Source organism: Ursus maritimus, unplaced genomic scaffold (assembly GCF_017311325.1).
Source record: "Ursus maritimus isolate PB19 unplaced genomic scaffold, ASM1731132v1 scaffold_26, whole genome shotgun sequence".
Classification (NCBI taxonomy): Eukaryota; Metazoa; Chordata; class Mammalia; order Carnivora; family Ursidae; genus Ursus; species Ursus maritimus.
Genome location: NW_024425119.1, coordinates 7,722,351 through 7,746,777, shown reverse-complemented (window position 1 = coordinate 7,746,777; position 24,427 = coordinate 7,722,351). Strand labels below are relative to the sequence as shown.

Here is a 24,427-nt window from a genome sequence, read left to right as displayed (position 1 = left end):
AAAATGAGCACACACAAAATCTTTGACACTTCTAGCAATTCTCGGACTCCGGCCTGAGAACCCTTCATTCGCCTGGGTCCCAGAGCCAGACTGGCTGCTAGGAAGGCAGGGGCAACAGGGTCCCCACCTGGCCAGGGAGGGGTAGGCAATGCCATCGTCTCAGCCATACTTGTTTGGTTTCTTCCTCTTTCTGTGTGCTCCCCAGCTCAGTTATGCAGGTTCACCAACTTCCGGGTGCTCCGTCTTCTCTCCCCTCACATGGACTAGAGTAAGACTCCTCAGACAACAACACACTGTGATTCAGACTTTAATGGTGGTGCTCATTTCCACGCCACAGGGGGGGTGGCAACTGTGGAACATGGCACAGGGGAGTGAGACATTGCTCTGGTGCAGCTGGAGGAAGAACAGGGAAGCCAGGGCTGAGGAGAGAGTTAGGGGGAAGAGTCCCCGGGCACACGGCCCCACCTCTGGACCGAGCCGGCTTTGGCTAAGGGCTGCTAGACACAAACGAGCTGACGGGCAAGGCCCTTTTCTGTTACCCTTCCCGTTCCAGCAAGACCTCCCAGCCCCAGGCCATCTCCGAATCTCGTCACATCTCACACACACACACACACACACACACACACACTCTCTCTCTCTCTCTTTCTCTCTCTCTCTCTCTCTCACTCACTTCCGGTCAGGCCAGGTTTGGGCTCCCAAGTTATGGAGAAATGATGAATTAATTAAGAAGACGAATGAACAATAAATAAATAAATAACCCACTAAAGGCTCGGGCCAGGCATGACCACGCGGCCAGCACACCCCTCCACCTCAGCTCCCCGCGCTTCCTGGTTCCTACGCAACATGGAAAACGTCCGGAAGCGACACACGCAGTGACACACGGCCCCTCTCGATACGCCTCGCCAACCACCCCTGATGCACCTGTCCCAGACCCTGACTGTTCTTCCATGGACACCCTTCTAATCCTCAGTCCCGTGGCCAGTTTTTGAGGAGAGAGAATAGAAAGGACAGAGAAGTGGAGAGTGTGGAACCCGGAGGGGGGAGAGCACACAGCAGGGGCCGGACAAGCCAAGGAGCAGCGCAGCAGGTCAGCCAGGAGGTCCGGGGTGAGATGTCACAGAGCAGGACAGGAAGAAAGAGGTTCCAGGAGGATGGGAGAGGGGTTCCAAGTCTCCGGGCAAGGAGAGGGATTACAGCACACTGGGATTGCGGAAATTATGTCCAGCGAAGCGGGCTTCGTCCCCCAGCTCTTCTTCAATTCTGAGAGAGAGGAGCCAGAGAACAAAGAGTCAGGGAAGTGGGAGGCTCCTGCTTCTGTTTCTGAGGCCCCTGGCCTCCAAACCCATCACACCAGCTGCGTCTGTGTCCTGGCCCCAGCGTGGTCATCCCCTGGCTTTCCCATGTGACCTATGGGAGCCAGCGATCAGGCCATCAGTAGAGCCGTCATTCAAAACCAAGTATTTTCTGGATATCTACTGTTTTTCCAGGCCCTGGGTATCAGAGATGGGAGGATGGGCAAAACAGAGCTTTTAACCCGATGGGTCCCGGGCTCCCATCCCCCAGATGTCCTCACCTCATGAGCTGGTTGTACTTAGCCAGACGCTCCGAACGGCACGGGGCTCCAGTCTTGATCTGAAATACACCCAAAGATAAGCAGCTCAGTGGCTGCCCCTTCATCTCCTAAAAAAACTTACACTCCCTTGACATTCTCCTGACACCCGCAAACACCTGGAAAGAAAGACCCACCCACCTGACCAGAACCCACTATTCCACAAAGATGTCCCTTGCACCCACCTGGCCTGTGCACAGCCCCACCACCAGGTCGGCGATGAACGTGTCCTCAGTCTCTCCTGAGCGATGACTCACCATGACCCCCCAGCCATTCTCCTGGGCCAGCTTGCACCTGCAGCCACACACCAGCACTGAACCCCAGTCCCTCACACCAGGCACTCCCTTCCCAGCCCCAACACCGGTCTATGTCAAGAAACGCCTGGCAGGAAGCTCTCTGGAAGGGGCAAAGGGCATGAGGTGGAGGAGGGCAGAACCAAAAGAGCCGGGAAAGTGACCGCAGGTTCCCCGCTCTCTTCAGTATCTGTGCCAGGACGAGGCTGGGAGCACTTGCTGGAGAGGTCCTGTAGAAACGGGCTGGATCGGGGAGAGCCAGGGGACACTCACGCTTGGATGGCTTCAGTGACCGAACCGATCTGGTTGACCTTGAGCAGCAGACAGTTGCAGGCCTTTTCCTCCACTGCCCGCTCAATACGCTTTGGGTTGGTCACGGTCAGGTCATCACCCACAATCTGGATCCCTACATTGGCTGTGAACTTCGACCAGGCAGCCCAATCATCCTGGTCAAAGGGGTCCTCAATGGAGACCACTGGAGGGAGAGCAGGAGGGGCTGCTGACCCTCCCTGGGGCTCTGCATCAGGCAGAAACGCCTCCCCCATGGTTCCCTGAAATGGACAGATCCCCTGGCAAACTGAGCCTGCCCATCCTTGCTTCCCTGCCTCCAAGATGAGCCTAGCCCCGATTCTTACCTCGATTCTTTCAGAAAACCTACCAGGGGCGCCTGGGTGGCTCAGTCGGTCGAGTGTCTGACTCTTGGTTTTGGCCCAGGTCATGATTTCGGGGTTGTGGGATCGAGCCCTAGGTCGGGCTCCACACCCAGCATGGCGTCTGCTTAGGATTTTTCCCTCTTCCTCTTCCTCCCCCTCTGCTCCCCACCCCCCGCCCACCACGGTCTCTTTCCCTCTCAAATAAATAAAATCTTTAAAAGAAAATAAATGGGAAAGAAAGAAAAAAAGAAAGAAAAGAGAGGCGCCTGGGTGGCACAGCGGTTAAGTGTCTGCCTTCAGCTCAGGGCATTATGGGATCGAGCCCCACATCAGGCTCTTCCACTATGAGCCTGCTTCTTCCTCTCCCACTCCCCCTGCTTGTGTTCCCTCTCTCGCTGGCTGCCTCTATCTCTGTTGAATAAATAAATAAAATCTTTGAAAAAAAAAGAAAGAAAGAAAGAAAAGAAAAGGAAAGGAAAGAAAAGAAAGGAAAAGAAAGCCTTCCAAAGACCAAGGGTTCAGAGTCTTTCTCAAAAGACTCTCACTCTTTTGCATTTTCCCACTTTCATTCCCAGGAAGCTTTTCCTCAGTGCTATTCTAAATCCTTCATTCTGCATTTACGTCTACTTTCTCTTGCTCTGTCTCAGGGAAATGGAAACCAGCTTCCTCCCTGCAGGGGTCACAGCCCTTGGGTCACAGGCTTGGAGAGCTCCTCGGCTCCTCGTCAGCCTTCCTGTTCTACTCCCACAGCGCCTGCAGCTCCACTCAGCACCCACAACTTCATCAGTCAAAAACACTGATACGTACAAGTTCCCTGCTGGGCCCCACCACCCTCTCACCATCGCTGGTTCCTTCCAAGGCCCTCCCCATGATCCCGGTAGCTTTGGAACACACAACTTTAATCAGGACACAGGTAGATAAAACAGATTCACCATGGGTACCTGCATATTTAAACTACCTACAAAATCCTGTCTCTGCAGGAGGCTCCTTCCCTGCCCCTCACTCGGCCCTGATTCTCAGGCTCTTCTTAGACCTGCCACCTGAGACAGCGCCCCATACGGGCCAGAGTTGCCCCACACGTCCCTGTCTGCCCCTTGACCCTCGTGCTGCCCTCCCTCCCACACCCCTTGTTCTCACCAGGATAGTCCCTGACAAAGTCCTGGTAGAGGGCCCCCAGCTGGTCCCCAGTGATGTATCGGGAAGGATCGGCAGGAGACTTGAAGTCCAAGTCATATTTGCCATCACGATGAAACTCCGAGGCAGCAACATCCATGCCAATGACAATCTTTTCTGTGTAGCCAGCCTTGTCGATGGCTTCCTTCACCAGCTCCAGGGCTGGGGATGGAATACAGTGAGATTACTAGCAGAAAGGGTGGGCAAAGAGGAATGAGAGTAAGAAAGAAATTCAGAGCCCAGGCGGAGGACTGTTGCTGGTGGGCTTTTCCCCAGGGCTGGGAAGAGCAGGCCATCTTCTAGGAAGGCAGAGGAATGCAATTCTGTTCATCACAGGTTGTTTGTAAATAGCTATCATTTATTGAGAGCTAACTATGTCCCCTAAGTACAATGATGCCAAGAGGTAGATACTGTTATTATTCCCATTTTACAGATAAGAAAGACAAGCACAGAGAAGTTAAGTAAGAAAGATCACCAGCCAGTAACTCTTCAAGTCAGGGTTCAAATAGAGGCAATTTGAACTCTCAGCCACTTCCTGTTACTGTTTTTATTCACCATACGGCTCCTGCCAAGGCAGAGAAAAACTAGGGATCTCAGAGGCCTGAGAGGTTGGCGTGGAAGTGGGATAGACTTAGAATAGAATCCCTAGAGTATGGTATATCTCATCAAACTGAGAGCCCTATGAAGTTCAAGTCCAGGATGGACCCTACGAGTCACCTAGACCACCTCCTAGCATTCTCAGGGACTCCAGTAAGAACTTACAGTCGCTAACAGGTCTGGCTGGGCAGGTGAAGACTGTCCTCATAGGCCTGCATGTGAATGTGGCAGGCCCTCTGGGACCCAGTCCCAGGACTGGCACCACTTTGAGCTAGCTCAAGGGCCTCCCACTCATACTCCTCAGGACCTGGTGAAGTGTGTGGCCCTTCCTGATGTCCCAGGACAGACTGACACTTAAAGCAGGGAGTGGGGCTCCTGGCCTCACCTTCACTGTTCTCTAGGATGTTGGGGGCAAAGCCGCCTTCGTCTCCCACATTGGTGGCATCCTTGCCGTACTTGTCCTTGATGACCCCCTTGAGTGTGTGGTAGACCTCCGCCCCGAGTCGCATGGCATCCCGAAAGCTCTCAGCGCCCACTGGGAGGATCATAAATTCCTGCATGGCCAGCTTATTCCCAGCATGAGAGCCACCATTGATCACATTGAAGGCCTGGGGGCCACAGGACAGAAAAGTCACAAAGCACTTCCCTCCTTCACCCCTGGAGAGTGTTAACCCAAGAGCCCAAATCTGCCCCAGCTTCCCAGACTCAAAGTCTCCTGTACCCATCCTTTCTCTTTAGCTGCCTCCATGCACTTTCCCCCCATCATTCCTCACAAAGTTTCATGGTCCCCCACCCCGCCCCTGGGAGAGGCCCAGGCAGGGTGGGCAGGGCTCACCGGCACGGGCAGGATGAGGTCCGAGTTTCCAGCCAGCTGAGCAATGTGGCGGTATAGGGGCAACTCCCGCTCGGCTGCACCTGCCTTACACACGGCCAGGGACACACCCAGGATGGCATTGGCCCCAAACTTGGCTGGGAGATTACAGAGGAAGGCACTGAGCAAAAATGTCCCCTGTCTTTTCGAGCCCTGGCCTCCACCTGTACTCCCCAAAAGGAGGCAGTAAAGGAGACCCCCTCCTCCCTCTCCACTCCTGCAACACCTCATCAGTGCCCTCCTGAAAATAGCGAGGAAACACACACACGCACACACACACGCACACACGCGCGCGCAACGTGATGGGAAAGGGCAGAGGGCTCCACCTATTTCTAAACATCCTGAGACCACAGACTATCTCCTGCCAGCTTGCCCTCTTCATGATGAGAAGAAGTTCTTCCTTCTGTCTAATGTCACTCCCTCCCACTGCAGTTAAATTCATCTTCTCTTATTCTGGCTTCGGGAGGAGAATGAAAGATGGGCTAAGTCATTACAGTCCTTCCTAAGGAAGCCCCCCCAAGCGCTCCACACTGTCTGCTCTACACGTCCTCCCCCTCCCGCCTCCCCACTTTCTCCCAGCCCCGGCTTACACTTGTTCTCAGTCCCATCCAGCTCCAGCATCAGGTTGTCCAGCTTCTCCTGCTCCACCACAGAGAGGCCCTGTGAGCAGAGCCACCATCACCCCAGGCCAGCATGGAGGCTGGGCCCTAAGGCGGAGGGCCCCACCCGTTCACACATAGGTTCACCTCTGACCAGGGCTCCTGGGAGAACAGCCTGTTTGGATTAGGGGACCTGAACCCCATGGAAGCAGGGGGCAGTCAAAGAGTCTTCCCACCCTTCCCTTGGTAACCATGATTCCCAAGAGGCAGACCTTTCTCTCTTTGCTCCCTCCTCCCCTAATCTAGGATTCCTTCCAGGACCCTGGTCCTGCCCACCAGTGCCCCCCACCCCCTCCACGCCCAGCCCCCAGCAAAGAGTGGGCCTCACTGAGCTGATGAGGGCAGGAGCGATGGTGGTGTTGATGTGGTCCACTGCCTTCAGGACACCTAGGGAGAGGTGGGGAGGCCAGACTGGGTCAGGCTGGAAGGGGCCAGACGTGGGGGGCATGCAAGAAAGCAGTCGGGGACTGGTGTGAGGTAATAAGAGTATAAAGCTGAGGGATGGGAGAGCCTGGAAAAGAGAAAAGGCCTCACCTTTGCCTAAGTAACGCTGTTTGTCCCCATCCCTCAGCTCCAGAGCCTCATAGATCCCAGTGGAAGCTCCACTGGGCACCGCAGCCCGGAAAAGACCTGGGAGAGGAACATGAAATAAGGAGGGGCACAGAAGGATACTACAGGGCCCAGGGATCCCTTCAGCCTTCCTGCTCCTAACTGCCTGCCACATCCAGTCACATTCCCAGGCTGCTCTCTAACACACACACACACACACACACACACACACGCACACAGAGGGGCCTCCTCATCTGCCCAGCTGAGGTCCCACATGCACGAGGAGGAACCCACACGCACGAAGCTATGCAGGCCGTACACATGCACACATGCACGCAGGTGCACACACAGACGTGCAGAGGCATGGTATGTCCCATACACTAAAACAGGACACAGAGATTGCCCTATCCTGGCTCCCCTGGACAAAGAGGTCCCAACCCCCATAATCCAGGCTTGTAAGCCTGGCCCAGCACCCCATCCCCACTGGGAATCAAGGCAGCTTCCCCTCCAGGGCCAGGGGACACGGGGCCGAGGGCTGTAGGAAGACCCAGGCCCTGCTCGCTACCTCTGGCAGTGTGGAGATCCACCTCCACCGTGGGATTCCCACGGGAGTCCAGGATCTCCCGGGCCCAGATCTTCTCTATCGACATGATGGCTGAGATCTTGCGTGGAAGGGAAGGAAGGAGAAAGATAAGAGGTTTAGAGAGGTGGAGCCTGATCAGTGGGCGGGGCTACAGGCTGGGAGGAATGGGAAAGAGGTTACTGCAGTGGGTGGGGGGTGGGGAGGAGCTGGCTGCAGTCCTGGCTTTAGAAGGGAGCCCCCCCCCCACCCCATGGGGGAGAGAAGGTCAATGCAGTGAGGAAGGGGAGGTCACTGCAGTGGGGGGCGGGGTAGAATCAAACGGTGAGAAGGGAGGACTCCGCAGTGAGGAGGGAGGGGCACTGGCAGAGATTCCCTGGCCCCCTCAGTAGCTCCAGCAGCCGACTGGTGGGCTTCCCCCAGATCTCAGAGTGTAATGGCTGCCAGCCTTGCATTTCTCCTTGGAGCCAAAAAGAAGATGGGCTATCTGGGCAGCTGGGGCCTCTCCTCCAGAGCCCCCATCCCAGACAACTTAACACCCCAACCCCCACTCCAAGATCCCAGTCCCTCTCCCAAACATATGGCCCTCCTCTTCCCAAGAGATGTACAGTACAGAAGTCTGGGGAGAGGGTCCTGAGGAAGCCCTCAGTCCCTGGGGGGTGAGCGGGGAGGGAGAAGAGATCTGGGGGGAGAGGCAAGGCTGGGCCCATCCTCCCCGTCCCCAACCCCCCCCCCAGACAAATACTCCCCTCCTCCCATCCCTCCCCCGTGCAGCAGCGAGAGGTAATGTAAAAGGAGAGAGGCACTGTGGGGGAGGAGTGGGAAAGAGGGGAGTCTAGAAGTCTAGGGATGCTGAGGAATGGGAAGAGAAGACATTTCCCCAGATGAAAAGCCAGGGGAAGTGTCAGGATAAAACTACACTGCCGGGGGAGACCCCGAACCTAACATCGACAGAACCCGAGGCGAAGAGGGGCGTGGGGAGAGTAAAGGGTCAGGCAAGGGTAGAGAAAGGCGCAGTTAGAGAGAAACAGGTGCGGAGAGGCCTGGCGCCCCAGTGAGGAGGGGGCGACAGCCAGAATCCGAGAGGAGCGGTCCCAGAAGGCCGGGGAGGGAGGGTGCCCGGGTTGGTGCGAATGACGGAGCAGGTGCGCAGCGCCTCAGGGCGAGAGGTGCGCGCAGGCTAGGGGAGAGGGCGAGGGGCGCGGCGGCTAGGGGAGGGGGCTGGAGGGGCGCAGGGGCCGGCCGGGGCTTCACCTCGGGGCTGCAGACTCAGCCTGTGGCGGTGGCGGCGGCAGTGGCGGCGGCGGCGGCGGCGCAGAGAGAGCGGGAGTGGTGGCGGCGGCGGCTGCGGCTCCCGGGCGGCGGGCGGGGGGCGGGCGGGGGGCGGCGCCGATAGGGCCGGGCGGACGCATGTGACCCGGAGCCCCCGATGAGTCAGGAGCCTCCGGCGGAGGAGCACGTAGGAGCGCGGGTGGGGGGCCGATGGGGGGGGGGCATGGGGGTGCTAGGAGGAGAGCGATGGGGAGGGGCTGGGGGCGACCCAGGACTTGAGGCCCGGCACCCGCGCGCGCTCACACCCACGCCCCGCTCCTCTGAAAAATAACAGGCACAGCCTCACGCCAGTGAATCCCATGACAGACTTGGTGTCTCACAACCCCGGTCCGACACAAGAGTATCAAAATGTCTCTTTATTTGAACACCAAACTGCCTGGCACACCCAGCCGCCTCGCCTCCGCAGCTCCTCTGCAGCCAGCCCTGCAAGCATCCCCTGGGCCCATGCAGGCCCACCACCTACATCTGCCTGAGGGCCCCCCAGCGCGCGGGCGCGCGTGTACACACACACACACACACACACACACGCACGCACACGCACACAGGTTCCGGGCAGGGCTCAGGCCCACCCAGACGCTGCCCAGGTGCCCATTACAGAGGCTGGGCGGCAGGCTGTGACGAATTCCCAGGGCTGGGGCAAGAGAAGGCACGCTCTGGCTCAGGATGAGGGGTGTGAATGCGGCCGCACCGCTCCCTGCCAGTCTTCTCAGGTCTTGGGACCAGTGTCTTTGATCTCCTGGAGGAAGAGGGCAGAAGTAAAGCCCCGGGCCCTCCTGCGTTCCCCTTGCTTCCTGTGCCCGGGTCCAGAGTGCCCAGTGGCCACACTCCCCTGGGCTGGTCTCAGTCTCCATCTGCCTCATCCTGCCCTCCTTTCTTCCCCCCACCCCTGTTTCCTGTTATTTTTAGCTTCAGATTTTTAGTGCAAGATCTTCCTCCCCTGCCTCCTCTTCTAGGCCCAGCTTCCATCCTCAACCACCACCTCCGCCCTCCACCCCCACCTCCCACACAGCACCCCAGACCTGTCCTTTCCAGCTGAGCTTCATGCAGTCACCCCACACCGGCATCTCTGCCGGCCACCCCAGTTCTCTTCCTGACTGTTTCTCTCTAATGTATCCTCCTAAGCCTTTTCCCCTCTGGTCCTTTGTCCTCACCCCAAGACACCCCCTGACTCCTAAGCCGGGTCTCTCCAAGGTTCTCCTCACTCGCCATACCCCTTCCTCAGCCATCTCCTCCTATATAGCAACTTCTCTTGCCCCATCTGACAGACCCTTGGCCTCCTCTTCCTGCTCCCTGTCCGCTTCCTTACTGTCCTTGGGGGCTCAAAGAGCTACATGGATGGCAGCTCCAGTTCGGAGTTGTGCTCAGCGTCAGCCTCCTGCTCCTGGGTCTCCTTCAACCTCTGACGGATCTCCTCAGCATCAGCCCGCTCCTCCTCCTCGTAGAAATCTTTATCCAGGCGTTCGAGGTGTGCTATCTGCACCAGGGCCTCCTGGCGGTAGTCCTTCTCATCCGTACACGGGTTGTCCAACAGCACCAGGGCTCGCAGCTTGGGCAGGTCCCGAAGCTTGGCTAGCTCCCCCAGCTGGGTCACCATGTTGCTCCTGCCGGTGGGTCAGGAGAGATTCACCCCGGGGGGAATAATGGGCTTTGGGGTGCCCCACTGCCAGGAAGAAGGCCCCTGGGGGAATCTCCCGCTGGGTTCCAGTTTCCCTAGAAACACTGCCCCTGTGGGTTAGCTTGCTCAGCAGAGCCAGATAGCACAGCAGAGCCAGGGTGGTCCAGCCCTCTCCAGTCCTGCCTCTGCCCTTCCAGGACCCCGTGAGCGCCACAGTCTGTTCCGCACGGCGCTGGTCCTATTTCTCCTTTTGGAGCAACAAAGCTAGGTCTGTAGTTGGAGAGAAGGGGGAGATCTCCCTTGCAGGGTCAAACTTCTTGTGTGTCAGTCGTACCTAATCAAAGGTGAGAAAGGAGGACCCAGGCCAGTGGAGAAGGAACTGGGATCAGAGCTCATGGAGGTGGGTGCTAAGTTGGCGCTGCCCTCAGGAAGGAGCTAGAGCTAGGGATGGTCTGCAGCCTCCTGGCAGCGTCATCTAAACTGTCTCATTGTACAGTATGTTTCTTTTCAGGTTCTTGCCTCGTGCCTTCATGAAATCAGGTTTAATTGTTTCCACCTTAGTCTCAATGGAGGGGACTAAACCTCACAGAGTTTCTCACTGGCAGCACTCCATGCACTTTGCACTGGACTGTCCTGTGCATTGCGGGGGAGGGGGGGCTTAGCATCTGTGGCCCTAGAGGCATTTCCCAGTGATTGAGATACCTCTTCCCCCCTACCCTTACTTTCAAACAACCCGGTTAGCAGCCATTGAGGAGGGTCTGTTATCTCCATCTAGACCATTAATAGGAAAAGAGCACCCCCCACAACCCTACCAGACCAGGAGCCACGGCAGGAATTGGGAGCTCCAAGGTGCAACCATTTCTCCCTACTTGGGAGGTTCTCATTCCTTTGCCAGCTTTGAGGATTTGGCCACATTGACTAAGGAGGCAGTTACCTTACATCTTGCTTAAAGAAACACACAAAATCCTCCATCAGACAAGGGTTCCTGAAAGAAAATCCCCCCTGACCAATCCCCAGTGTCTTTCTATCTAGAGATTTTCTTTCAAATACTCTTTTCTCCTCAAATAAGAGCACATCTTACGTTTTTATATCAGTAAGGAAGCCATGCCTTACAGGTGGGGCTCAGGAGAAGAGAAGCAGGAAAAGGGAAGGGAAATGGGGGTCCAGGAGATGGAGAAGGGCAGAAGAAATTTACACTGAATAGGACCAAGAAAAGAGACTTGGAGCCAGACTGTGAGTCCCTTGAGAACAGGGTCCAACTCTGATCCCTTTAGATGTTCCCAAAATACAGCACCAAGCCTGGCACATAGCACGCTCTCAATAACTGTGGATTGAGTGAATAAAGATGCAGGGGTCCAAGGCTATATACAGTAAGGAAAGGAGGGGTAAAGATCAGGATGGCGGATGAGGGGAGAGTCTAGGAGCAGACTCAGATTGGGGGTTTGGGGTCAGGGATGAACATGGGGTCAGAAGCTGCTCCTGGTCCAGGGTAGGGACAAGGTGAGACCTGGAAGGGGTGCATACCGCAGGTTGAGATACTGTAGCGATGTCATTTCCTTGGAGAAGCCACTCAGAGTTTCAATCTGGTTGTCTCGAAGATGCAGGGTGGTGAGATTGCTTAGGTGTTCCAAGCCCTCCACCTTCTTTAGCATGTTCTGGGCCTAGCCCCCGGATACAGCACATAGAGCGGGAGAACGTAGCAGGGACAGGGAAGAGAAGTCAGAGATGCAGGAAACGTAAAAGTGGAGACGGAGGGGTGCAGGAGGGGAGTGGAGGTGGGTAGAGACGGGTGTAGACGGTAAAGAAGTCTAGGAGAAGCTGCCAGTCCAGAGAAAGGTCAGCAGGAGCCCCTACTGCTCATCCCACCAAAGCCACCTCCAATTAGGAGGAGATGCTGCAACCCACCCGAGGCCCACGAGCCCCCACTGCTCCACTGAGGAGAAATAGCTCCAGCACCATCCCAGACGGAAGCAACTCAAGAGTCAAAAAGACTGAACGGTCAAGTGGGTCCTTAGCCCGATATCTGTACCTCAGTTACGGCAAAGTATGCTACCACCTGTACCAAAGCAAACTGTCTCTATTCCCAGGTATTATGTATTATCAGCCCTGCTAGGTAGGAAGGGCTCAGTAAACGATACCAAATGATCATGATGACGATGAGGTTAGCAGCTGAGCCTACGAGAAGCCAGGCACCCTAGCCCCCAGAGCAGTGCCCTCTTCCCCGCACCAACCACCCTCTAACCCAGTGAGCTACCAGGAAGAGGTTCTTCAGCCTAGGAAGGTTGATTCCCAGGGTGCTGTCCAGCTGGTTCCCCCGAAGCTCCAGTGTGTGCAGGCTGGTCAGCTTTTGGGGGTCCAGACCCGTCACCCTGCGGATGCGGTTCCCTAAGGAGCGGGAGGGCGGTAAAAGCTCAAAGGGTCGCTCCAAACGTTCAGCAGTCGAGCCTGAATGTTGGGAGCCTCTGCATCACTCCCTTCCTCTAATGCGAGGTGGCTATGAGGAGGGACAGCTCCACACTTGACACCTCTGGGGCCCTGGGGCAAGTGGTCTGGGAGTCTAAAGGCCACATGGACATGTCCATCCACGCCTTTGAGGAGTGAATGAAGAGTGCCCAGCAGCCCACAAGCTTAACCCCTTCTCCTCCCTCAAATCTTTGCTCAGATGTCAGCTTCTCACCGATGCTTGTCCTAACCAACCCGTTTGAAGTTACCACCTGTGCCCCTACCTAGTCCCTTTATCCTAATCTTTTTTCCACAGCACATATCTCCTCTTCACGTCGTACATAAATTTACTTATTTATTATGTCCATTGGTGGCTGTTTGTCTCCCCTGACTAGAATGTAAGCTACATGAGACTAGGGATTTTGTTTTGTTCAGTGCTACATGTCCAGCATATATGAATGTCATAGTGAATCATAAGGGCTGTCTGAATGAATGAACGAACGAATGAAGATTTCCGTGTGGCACAGCCAAAGACCACACTGCCCACTTCTGTTGGCCCCAAGCTAAGAAGGAGAGAAGCTTGTGTAGCCGGACCTAAGGACCCACCTTTGAGATCCAGGATGCCCAGACGAGGGTGAGAGATGCCCTCGGTGTCAGTGATCTGGTTATAGGCAAAAGTGGCAATCTGCAGGTAGGGCAGTTCGTTCAGGTGGGCGCTCCTCAGATTGTTGCCATCAGCCTTGAGCCACAGCAGGTGGGTAAGGTAATTGAGTGGGGACAAGTCTGTGAGGTGGTTCTCAGAAACATCCACATAGCGCAGATGGATGTAGGAACGCAACAAGAAGATGTCTGTCAGGTCCCTAGGAGACGGCCGAGGCCAGAGGTAGGGGTAAGAATCCAGCAAGGACTGGCAGAGAAATTGAAGCAGAGGGCAGTGTGGAGACGGCTTGTAATGCAGGGAACAATGGGTGACTGATCGATGGGAGTGGTGAGGAAGCCGGAGGGAAGGTAGGGCTCTTCACAGGGAGCAGGGACTTCTGGCTGCCAAGAAGAGCCGAGAACTGACCCTCCGAAGGACAAGAGAAGGAGTCCAGTAGGAATCCCCTGACAGACCCTCACAGCCTCCAATGCCCCAGGCCAGCTCTGATACAGGGAGTCACAGGGCTCCCGAAAAGTAAATTCCATCCTTCCCTTCCACTGGCCAAGGTAAGGGAGATCCAAACTTCCAGCAGCAATAGCCAGGCATGAGGGTGAGAAAGGAGATTGTGCCCCACAACTTCAGCCCTCTTCTGGTCCCCCATAAGCACACCTCTCTTTAACCTCCAGCTTGACATAAGCGTGAGCCAGTCCATTGCCCGTCTTACAGAGCAAAGAAAGCCCTTCCTTCATCATGTCCTCCGTGAGGGGGGTGGGCATCCACTGCAAGAGGAAGGGAAGTCAGGCATCCCTTTCCCAAGCCAACCTCTCCCTTAGCCTTAGCACCCCACCGTTTCCAGGCTCTCACTTCCTCTGAGTACTCTTCTCCCTCCTTCCTGTAGTCCTCCCACTCCTCCGTCTCCTTCTCATCATCTTCCTTTTCCAGATCGTCCTGGTCTGGCTCGAAGTCTTCCAGCTCTTCATCTGACATCTTTCTTCGCTGCTGAAGGGTCTGAAGTGAGAGACCAAGCTCAGTGCCCCTTCCGAGAAAGAATGTGTCCTCAGCTCTGGCCAACCCTCAGCTCCCTCGCCTCCATCGACAGGGTGCCCTTCCCATCACCCCTGACCTCCTCCCAGCCGCGCTTCCCTCCTTATCCCTGTGAGCATCTCATTTTGACTCCCAGCCTCCACTTCTGACTTCCCACCAAGGACCTCTCTCCCTTCAGGATGCCTTCCCAGGCCTTTCCGGACCTTCACAGGGGCTCCAACTGTCTTCTAGCAGCTCCGCCTCCCTGCTTCCCGGGCTCCCCTCTCCCCACGTCTTCCCACCTCCCCCCTCAGCCACGTTCTGCTACCAACCTCCTACACCCCTCCCCTCCCTTCCATCCCCAACCCTTGCTCCACTCATTTCTTTTCACTTTCCCACCCTGTCTAACCCCATTTCCCCGCCCCTCTGGGGCACCAGACTGACGCCCTCTCCAACCCTCCCACCCAATCCTTCGCAAAGGGGCCCGGACCCAAGTTCTGCTCTACTGAAAATGAGGGTCCGGAGAGGGTCGAAGAGGGGAAAGGCGGAAGGAGGCGTTGTGTACTGCTGTTATGGCAACGAGGGGGCGGGACAGTTGGCTGCTTCAGCGGCGCAACCGCTGAGAGGAGGACCGCGAGGGGACCGCGACAAAACGACGCGAATATCCGCCCCGGAGCACGTGGACCACTAGTCGCCGGGTAAGGAGGCCAACCTCCCAGTCCTATTAAGTAAGTGCGTTAATTGGCCGAGGGCAAAAAGCACTAGGTGGGGCTTGGAACAGAGCCGTGGGGAGGGGAGATGGGCGGGGCTACGCGGAAGTCACTCAAGACGTTAAAAGGACCGCACATCCTCAAAGCAAAAGTATTGTGACTTCAAAAGAAACAAGCTCTGAAGCTTAAGGGGGAAGAGGAGCAGGAAATACCAAGGTCTGCGGTCTGCTTTCTACCCCCACCCCAGCCCTGCGCTTAGCTGACTTTTGGAAGGTGGCTTGGTGGAGTGGAAGGAGCCCTGGCCAATGTATCTTAAGACCTGGGTTGGAGTCGGCAGATCTGCAGTTTACTAGCAACTTACCTAAGACTACTTTCTCGTCTGTAAAATAGGCTTAGCTACACCAACTGACAGGGTTCGAGTGTGTGTGTAATCTATGCTAATACACAGTAGATTGCTAAACCCAGTTTGGGAGCATTTCGCTTTTCCTCGTATCCTGCACTGGTTTGATGTAAACCTTTTAGGTGCGAGTAAGGGAGAAAATCCACCAAGTGCCCACTGAAATACTCCTCATCCAACGTTGTTAGGAAGACACCAAGGCCTGACAGAGCCATACCCAGGCACTCAGGTCTGTGTGACTTGTTGGAGGAGATAAAAGAGAAGATTCAACAAATACTTCCGGAGAGTTTATGCCAGATACTGTGTGAGATGCCTTCACAAGTGATTGAATGTTTATGCCAGTCCTGTGAGACAGATATTTGAAAGAAGAGGAAACTAAGGCTCAGGGCGGCTAATATTTATGACACAATTCCTGCCAGGAGAAAGGAAGATAGTACCAATCTTATGGAATCTAATATAAATAAAACAATTAGGCAACAAGGTAAGATATCATGATTGTTAAATTGTGGGTTACAGACTTTATATAACATGCAAAGTGATCTGATGGAAGATGTGGTGGCTGGAGATCAGGACCTTTTACCTCCTGTCCTGTCCAGCTTGGATAATACAGTTAATAGACAAATCTGTTCACTTGATGTCATGGAACTAGGAGGGGCTGTAGAGTCAGAGACACCAGGTTCAAAACTGTACCATTTATTAGCTATGTGTTCCTCAGCAGCTTATATAATTTTACTGAGGTTTAATTTTCACATTTGTGAAATGGGGATAAAAACGTCCACTTCCATAAGGATTCTTAGAAGGTTAAAAGAGACAATGTGTGTTAATTGGCTTGCATTTAATTGACCCTCAGTCAGGATCTCCCTGCCCCTCCCCACCTCTTGTCTGTTTCCTCAGTCCTGGGATTGTCCTGAGGAATAAGAAAGGAAACAACGTGAAAACACTCCGGAAGTTTAGAAATTCGAAGCCAATGAACCAGACAGACTGTATTGTGGGAGTGGGAAAGGAAAAGTCCAGGTGGTTTGATTAGCTAGAGGGAAAGGCTCTGATTTTCCTTGGCCCAGAAGAAAGAAGAAGACATATTAGGTGGGAAGAAAAGACATGACAGAAGGATTAGGAAAGTATCATTGAGCCTACTTTTTTTATTTTATTTTATTTTTATTTATTTGACAGAGAGAGACAGCGAGAGAGGGAACACAAGCAAGGGGAGTGTGAGAGGGAGAAGCAGGGAGCCCGATCCCAGGACTCTGGGATCATGACCTGAGCCGAAATGCCCTAAGGCTGAGCCACCCAGGTGCCCCATTGAGCCTACTTTTATTAAGTGCTTACTCTGTGCCAGGCTGTAAGTACTGGGCGCTCAAGGACAGTAAAACGGTTCCTATTATCTGGAGCCTCACAATCCACTGACAGGGTTAAGTAAACGAGTAATTCAATATAATAAGACAGATGTTATAATAATGATACCCAACACTTGCAGAGCTTTTACTGAGTGCCAGGGGATAATTTTATAGTACATGTATCTAGATGATATCCTACAATCAGGGCAGAGATTCCAGACGGAGGAAGCACCTTTGGTAAGGTCTGGAGGAGAGACAGCCCAATCAGTACCTGTGCAAAGAAAATAGATAGTTCGGGGAGCCTGGGCGGCTCAGTCAGTTAAGCAGCTGACTCTTGATTTCAGCTCAGGTCCTGATCTCAGGTCGTGGGATCGAACCCCGTGTCAGGCTCTGCACTCAGTGTGGAGTCTCCTTGTCCCTCTCCCTCTGCTCCTCCCCCTGCTGTCTCTTTCTCAAATAAATAAATAAATAAATAAATAAATAAATAAATAAAATGTTAAAAAAAAAAAAAAAGAAAGTAGGTAGTTCTGCTGGCTGGAACAGTAGGCTTAGGGGGATGAGGTAGGAGGTGCAAACAGAGCTGATCACACTAAGGAGTCTGGACTTTATCCTAAAAACTGGGAGGAACCCCTAGAGGTTTTAATTTGTGTTTCATTGACAGGGACTGAATCTCTGCTGTGTAATGACAGCTAGATGCTCCATGTCCTCTCTGATGACATCCTTCCCTCTAGAATGCTCTAGATAGAATCTCCTGGAATTATAAAAGTAATATTTAATTAAACTTAAAATGCAATAGAGAAGTGTAGATAGAGAAACATACAAGTCCATGAAATCTCTCAGCATCACTCTCATTTATGAATAAAGATATAGATTTTTGGGTGCCTTGGGTGGCTCAGTCGATTAAGCATCTACCTTTGGCTCAGGTCATGATCCCAGGGTCCTGGGATCAAGCCCCATGTTGGGCTCCCTGCTCAGTGGGGAGCCTGCTTCTCCCTCTCCTGCTCCCCCTGCTTGTGCTCTCTCCTCCAACCCATCAAATAAATAAAATAAAATACATTTTAAAAAGATATGGATTTTTATTTTTATTTATTTATCATTTTTTAAGATTTTACCCATTTATTTCACAGAGGGAGAACACATGCAGGGGGATTGATATCAGTCTACCCTTCTTCCTTACTAAGAGAACTGTTTTTGAACAGTGTTATTTTATTTTATTTTATTTTATTTTATTTTATTTTATTTTATTTTATTTTTTAAAAAGATTTTACTAATTTCTGCCCCTGGCAACCACTAATTTACGTTCTGTCTCTATAGACTTGCCTATTTTGCACACTTTATATAAATGAAATTCTAGAACATGCGGTCCTTTGTGACTAGCTTCTTTTACCTTAGGGTCATAATTTCCAGGTTCATCCATATTGTAGCATCTATCAGTACCTCGTCCCTTTTGATTGCTGAGCAATGTTCCATTGTATGGTTTAGGCCGCATTTTATTTTTTTATTCATTAGTTGATGGATATTTGGATTGTTTCCATTTTTGGGTTATTATGAGTAATGCTGCTATGAACATTCGTGTACAAATTTTCGTGTGGCCATATGTTTTCATTTCTCTTGCTTACATACCCAATTAATAGCAATACAAAAATAATACTTTTAGTGTCAAAATATTGAATTCTGTGCTCTAATGAAAGGATTCCAAAGGAGGACATGATCTTTTGCCACGTGGAGATTTCATTCTAAAATATTTACAGTATCAACATATTCATTCATTTAGTCAAGTATATATATTGAGCACTTGCTATGTACTAAGCATTTTGCTAAGAGCCTAATTAAATATTATATGCAAATCCTCAGAAGGAAACGCTTTTCATTTGAAAAATCTATTACTGGGGCGCCTGGCAGGCTCAGGCGGTAGAACACGTGACTCTTGATCTTGGGGTTATGAATTCAAGCTCCATGTTGGGTGTAGAGATTACTTAACAAATAAAAAAATCTTTTTAAAAAAGTGAAAAATCTATTACAAATACAACCTGACCTCGGACATTTCAATTTAGTTAATTGGCAACTTTTTCTTTACAAGTGAAACTGTAAGGAGTGGAATTGCTATATCACATGGTAACTTTATATTTAACGTTTTAAGGAGCTGCCACACTGTTTTCCAAAGTGGCTGCACCATTTAACATTTCCACCAGCAGTGTCTGAGAGTTCTAATTTCACCACATCCTGACCAACAGTTGTTATTATCTGTGTTCTCGATTACAGCCATCCTAGCGGATGTGATGTGGTATTTTGTTGTGGTTTGATTTTCATTTCTCTGATGGCTAAAGATGTTGAGCATTTTTTAATGTATTTATTAGCCATTTGTAGATCTTATTGGAGAACCGTGTATTCAGACTGTTTATTTTTTAACTGCGTTTTTCAGTCTTCTCATTGTTGAGCTAACAAACAGAACTTTTATATTCCTGGGTGCAGCATTGTGCCCGGTTAAAAAAATCTCTCAACCTCCATTGCTGATAGGTCAATGACATATCAGTGAAGTCATTGGGTGAAACTTCTAGAAAGTCCCTTTTTTCCTCCTTCCCTTCCTCTTACTTACTGTCTAAAACAGGAAGTGATGGCTGCAGTTCTAGCAACTGCATGGGACCATGAGATGACCCCAAGAATATAAGCCACATGCTAAGATGCCAGGACAAATGAAGCATAAAATATCATGAAGCCGTTATACCAACCCTGAACTGCCTCTCTACACTTAATTTTATAAAAGAGAAAATAAGCCACTGGGTTTGGGGGACCTATGTGGTAACCAAATGCAATTCTTACCTGATTATAACCAATTATCCCAAAACTTGGTAGTTTAAAATGACATTCATTATCTCAGTTTCTGTGGATCAGGACTCCAAGAGTGGCTTATTTGGGTTGCATCCAGCTGTTGGCCATGGCTACAGTTATCTGAAGGCTTGACTGAGGCTGGAAGATTTGCCTCCAAGAAGGCTCACTGATATGACTGTTGGCAAGATAGTTCCTCGCCATATGGGCTTTTCTATAGGGCCACCTGAGTGTCTTCACAATACGTCAGCTGACTTCTCTCAGAGCAAGTGAACCAAGAGAGAAAGAGACCAAGATGGAAACCACTGTGCGTTTTATGACTTAGTCTCCAAAGTCACATGCCATCACTTCCATTTTATTCTATTCTTTTTTTTAAAAGATTTATTTATTTATTTGACACACAGAGAGAGAGACAGCCAGCGAGAGAGGGAACACAAGCAGGGGGAGTGGGAGAGGAAGAAGCAGGCTCATAGCGGAGGAGCCTGATGTGGGGCTCGATCCCAGAACGCCGGGATCATGCCCTGAGCCGAAGGCAGACGCTTAACGACTGCGCCACCCAGGTGCCCCCACTTTATTCTATTCTTTAGGAGCTAGTTGTTAAATCTGGCCCACACTCAAATGGAGGGGAATTAGGTTTCACCTTTTGGATGGAGAAGTATCAAAGAATTCGTGGTCATATTTTAAAACCTTACACAGATACGTTAATGTTTTGTCTGTTTTTACATGCTGAAAATCTTTTCCTAATTGTCCTTATACTTGGTTTATAGTGTCGCCTTACAGAAATTTTTTTTTAAAGATTTTATTTATTTATGTGACAGAGAGATGGCCAGCGAGAGAGGGAACACAGCAGGGGAGTGGGAGAGGAAGAAGCAGGCTCCCAGCGGAGGAGCCCGATGTGGGGCTCGATCCCGGAACGCCGGGATCACGGCCTGAGCCGAAGGCAGACGCTTAACGAATGCGCTACCCAGGCTCCCCGCCTTACAGAAATTTGATATTCGTATGTAATCTTTACTGTCCACCTCTTCAATAAGGCTCTGAATTGTGTGTCTGGTTTAGGAAACCCTTTCTCATCCCCAAGGTTATGAAAATATTCTTGTATATTCTTCTGGTATTTACAGTTTTTTAAGATTTTTATTTATCATTTGAGAGAGAGAGAGATAGTGAGAGAGAGCAAGAGCAGGGTTGAGGAGAGGGAGAAACAGGCTCCCTGCTCAGCAGGGCAGCATTTACATTTTTTGAAGTCTTTAATCCATCCGTAATAACTTTTGTGTAGAGTGTGACATAGAGATCTAACATTTTGCCAAAAGGGCGCCAATTTTCTCAGCATCATCTGTTGATTAATCCCATCTTTCTCTATATATATCTATGTTATATATGATATATATGTTCTATAGATATATACTATATATAGTTTCTGAACTATATATATTTTCCATTAATATTTATATATGATACGATACATATATTGATATATGATATGATATATCACTATTTCTGCTCTAGTACCACAGTGTCATAACTATTGATTTTTCTCTATATGTCACATATCCTGCTAACTTATTAGTTCTAATAATACAATAGACAGCTTGTCTATTGAATTGAGAGAAGTGGAGGAATTCAATAAACTTTAGCGTGTGTGTGTATGTGTGTGTGTATATATATATATATATATATATAAAATATAGAAAACTACAAAAAAAGTTTATATAAGTGTGTGTGTATATATATATATATATATATACACATACACACACATATACATATATGTATCCATATGTTTCCCATTTTTCAGATTCCAATTATACGCTAGACACTAAGTAACCCCTGCAGTTGTGATGTGTTACTAAATGTTTAACAACAGGCACTCCAGGGAGAACAGTAAGCCCTCATTTTTAGCATTTGCTGATTTCTCTGGTGTCAATACTTCACCGTGGCTGATGTCAGAGGTAAGTAACTTCAAGAGCATAGATAATAGTAAAATTGTTAGGGGCTGAATTTGCCCCCCCATCCACATTTTGAAGCTTTAACTCCCAGTACCTCAGAATGTGACTGTATTTGGAACTAGGCCCTTTAAAGTGATGATTAAGTTAAAAAGGAGGCCATTAGGGTGGGTCCAAATCCAGTCTGACTGGTGTCAGTTTGGGAAGAGGCAATTTGGACACAGGAGTGCAGTGCACAGAGAAAAAGACTGTGTGAGGACACAATGAGAAGTCAGTCATCTGTAAGAAAGGCCTCAGAAGAAACCAAACCTACTGCCACCTTGCTCTTGGACTTCCTGCCTCCGGATCTGTGAGAAAATTAATTTCTGTTGTTAAATTACCCAGTGTTTTGTTATCCCAGTCCTCAGCAAGCTAATATAAAAATGTAGTAAAAATAATTAGAAAGTGATGACTTGTATTTTTTATTTTTAAAAAATTATAATTTATTTAGGGGTGCCTGGCGGGCTCAGTCGGTAGAGTGGGGGAACTCTTGACCTTGGGGCTGTGGATTCGAGCCCTATGTTGGGTGTGGAGATCACTTAAAAAATAAAATCTTTTTTTTTTTAAGATTGTATTTATTTATTTGGCAGAGAGAGACAGCCAGCGAGAGAGGGAACACAGCAGGGGGAGTCGGAGAGGAAGAAGCAGGCTCCTAGCGGAGGAACCTGATGTGGGGCTCGATCCCAGAACACCGGGATCACGCCCTGAGCCGAAGGCAGACGCTTAACGACTGCACCACCCAGGCGCCCCTAAAAAATAAAATCTTAAAAAAAAAATAAAATAAAATGTATTTAAACTATGTCTATGCAATTTAAAAAAAAATAACGGCTGCCTTTAACAACTGGCTTACAGAATTCGTGAGAAATTATCAGCTCGCACAAGCTGTACTTCAGCATACCATTGCGTACGTAGTCCACTGAATTCCCAATTTCTATTTTCAACGAAGAATTCTTCTCTCAGTGCCAGGCTTATCTAGATAACCTCCTACTACTCCATTTATGTGACTCACACATCTCAAACTTAACATATCCAAAAACAAGTCCTATATCTTTTCCCCTAACTCTGCTTTTCTTCAGTGCTCCCTATATCACCATTCAGATGTTCAAACCAGAAACTTGGGGGTCATCCTTGTCATTTTTTTTTCCTCCCTCAATGACACGTTCCCCCACTGGCCTCCCAGTGAGAAGTGATATCCATCTACTTCTCTTCATCTCCTATGACACCTCTCTGACCTTCACTATTGGACCCGAGCCACACTTGGACCAAATAGCCCTCTTTTCAAGTCTTCCCACCATGAAGCCCCTTCCTTCTTCAGGGGATCTCACTGTTTTTGTTTGTTTGTTTGTTTGTTTTTTAAGATTTTATTTATTTGGCAGAGAGAGAGACACAGCCAGTGAGAGAGGGAACACGAGCAGGGGGAGTGGGAGAGGAAGAAGCAGGCTCATAGAGGAGGAGCCTGATGTGGGGCTTGATCCCAGAACGCTGGGATCACGCCCTGAGCCGAAGGCAGACACCCAAAGTCGGCGCCCCCCAGGCGCCCCCAGGGGATCTCACTCTTCTGTGTGGAAGTCCTGCTCATCATCTCAGCCTCAGTTAAACATGACTTCCTCAGAACCGCCTTTCTTCGCCTGGAATCTAAATTAGGATTCCCTCTTACAGTTCCCTGCCTTTCTCTGATACCAGTAAACACAATTTGTCTTTATGTAAGAATTTATGGGTCCTTAGGTTTGCTGCCTTCTAGATGTCAAGGACTTCTATCTTGGCTTCTTCTAGCTCCAACAGACCTTGAATCTTACACTGCATGCTGTCGCCTGGCACAGCGCATGCCATCCTGCTAACAAAGGTGCTTAACAAACACTGGCTGAATGAACATTAAATGTGCTTTTAAAAAGTAATCAGGGACACTCTCCCCTCGGTTTGGATTCGCCCATATAGATAAAACATACCTCCCTCCTCACTTCACTTTGTGAATCACTGAGAAGGAAGGAGCCAAGGACAAGCCAGGGTGATACCCCATTAGAATTCACCAGAAGTGTAAGCCCTGAAGGATATAAAGGTGGGCAGAAAAACCGGAAAACCTCGAGTCATTGGATTTATAATTAGCAAGGATAAACAAAAGCGTATTAGATTTGGCAAGCAAGACATTTGATGACTAATCTAAGGGTTGCGGAGCTGAAGGGGTTGGGGTTATAATAGTTGTGTGTGCGCCTTTACACGGGTTTCTAACATAACCTGGGTGTCTCCTACTTCCGGCCTCCCTCCTCCAAGGTGAACAAAAAGATTCCGGTAGAGGGTCCCTAGACCACTACCCTGGTAGTGGAAGGAAGACAGGGAAGCCAGGATAACTTTTTGAGGGACGGACGAAGGGGACCCTTTATATGTAATGAAACTAGAGCTGTAAGCCTCGATTCAGAAACTGGCAGAAGCACTCGTCCCTTCCATTCCCCTCTGGAACCCTGGACCAGAACCGCCCCTCCGCAGCCCGGTTAAGAGGCCCTCGCCTCCAAACACCGACTTTCAGCTTCGGGCCTTCGCGTCCACCCTGGGGCCTTTGTTCCGGCGCAGAATGTTCCAGACGCGCCGGAAGGCGATAGGCGGGGGCAGGAGCTGCAGGGCAGGGGTGGGCCCTAGCTTGAGGGCTCCTGCTTCCAAGGTGGCCGGCGGGTGGGACCGGCTCCGAGCAGCCCCCGGCCACGGGTGCGGCCGCTGGGGGGCGCGCGAGCCCTCGCTCCGGCGGCCCGGGCCCCCCGCCCGCGCGCTCACGTGACCGTCCACGTGACGTTAGCGGGGCCGGCAGTCGGCGTCCCCGCCCGCCGCGGGCTCTGCCGCGGTTACGAAACGAGCGCCCGGGGCGGCAGCGAGGGGCGGGGCGTGTCGCCCAGGCTGACAGATTGTCTGCGGTCGCCATTTCGTCGCCGCCCTTGTGTTTTGCGAGTGGGTTCCCGTTTTTAAGTACTGATGCTGCCGTTTACCAGCTCTGTAGTCTTGGGCGGGCCGTTTAACCTTCCCAAGCCGCGGTTTACGAATCTGTAAAAATTGGGATATCTTGGTCGGGAGGCCTTAATGAGATACAGGGGGAGTTTCATCGTAGACGCACTTAACGTGAACTTGTTAAATGAGGCAGAAGGATGCTAGCCACCGTTCC

At 51.1% G+C, this 24,427-nt stretch overlaps 2 protein-coding genes and 1 long non-coding RNA gene across 4 annotated transcripts; 1 reads left to right on the top strand and 2 right to left on the bottom strand.

The window, feature by feature from the left end:
• Positions 1–291: 291 nt before the first annotated feature.
• ENO2 (enolase 2) lies at positions 292–8,354 on the bottom strand. Its single transcript, XM_040642115.1, has 12 exons — positions 8,239–8,354; positions 6,970–7,066; positions 6,390–6,485; positions 6,184–6,242; positions 5,787–5,856; positions 5,161–5,294; positions 4,711–4,933; positions 3,693–3,890; positions 2,176–2,377; positions 1,795–1,903; positions 1,574–1,632; positions 292–1,260 (listed from the first exon to the last, which is right to left on the bottom strand). The coding sequence occupies exons 2-12, from the start codon at positions 7,052–7,054 to the stop codon at positions 1,191–1,193; spliced, it is 1,305 nt and encodes a 434-aa protein (XP_040498049.1). The 5' UTR covers positions 7,055–7,066; positions 8,239–8,354; the 3' UTR covers positions 292–1,190.
• Positions 8,355–8,644: 290 nt separating this feature from the next.
• On the bottom strand, positions 8,645–14,568 carry LRRC23 (leucine rich repeat containing 23). Of its 2 annotated transcripts, XM_008683529.2 has the most exons (8): positions 14,527–14,568; positions 13,878–14,021; positions 13,683–13,792; positions 12,980–13,233; positions 12,186–12,316; positions 11,456–11,592; positions 9,623–9,917; positions 8,645–9,052 (listed from the first exon to the last, which is right to left on the bottom strand). In XM_008683529.2, exons 2-7 carry the CDS (start codon positions 13,998–14,000, stop codon positions 9,644–9,646), a joined length of 1,029 nt encoding a protein of 342 aa, XP_008681751.1. In that variant the 5' UTR covers positions 14,001–14,021; positions 14,527–14,568; the 3' UTR covers positions 8,645–9,052; positions 9,623–9,643. The 2 variants fall into 2 exon arrangements, with proteins under 2 accessions (XP_008681751.1, XP_040497840.1); XM_040641906.1 differs by lacking the exon at positions 14,527–14,568 and having other exon boundaries at positions 13,878–14,342.
• A 28-nt stretch (positions 14,569–14,596) lies between these two features.
• Positions 14,597–21,931, top strand: LOC121105390. Its single transcript, XR_005837828.1, has 3 exons — positions 14,597–14,764; positions 20,122–20,300; positions 21,873–21,931. It is a non-coding gene; the product is annotated as an uncharacterized LOC121105390 (long non-coding RNA).
• The last annotated feature ends 2,496 nt before the right edge of the window (positions 21,932–24,427 follow it).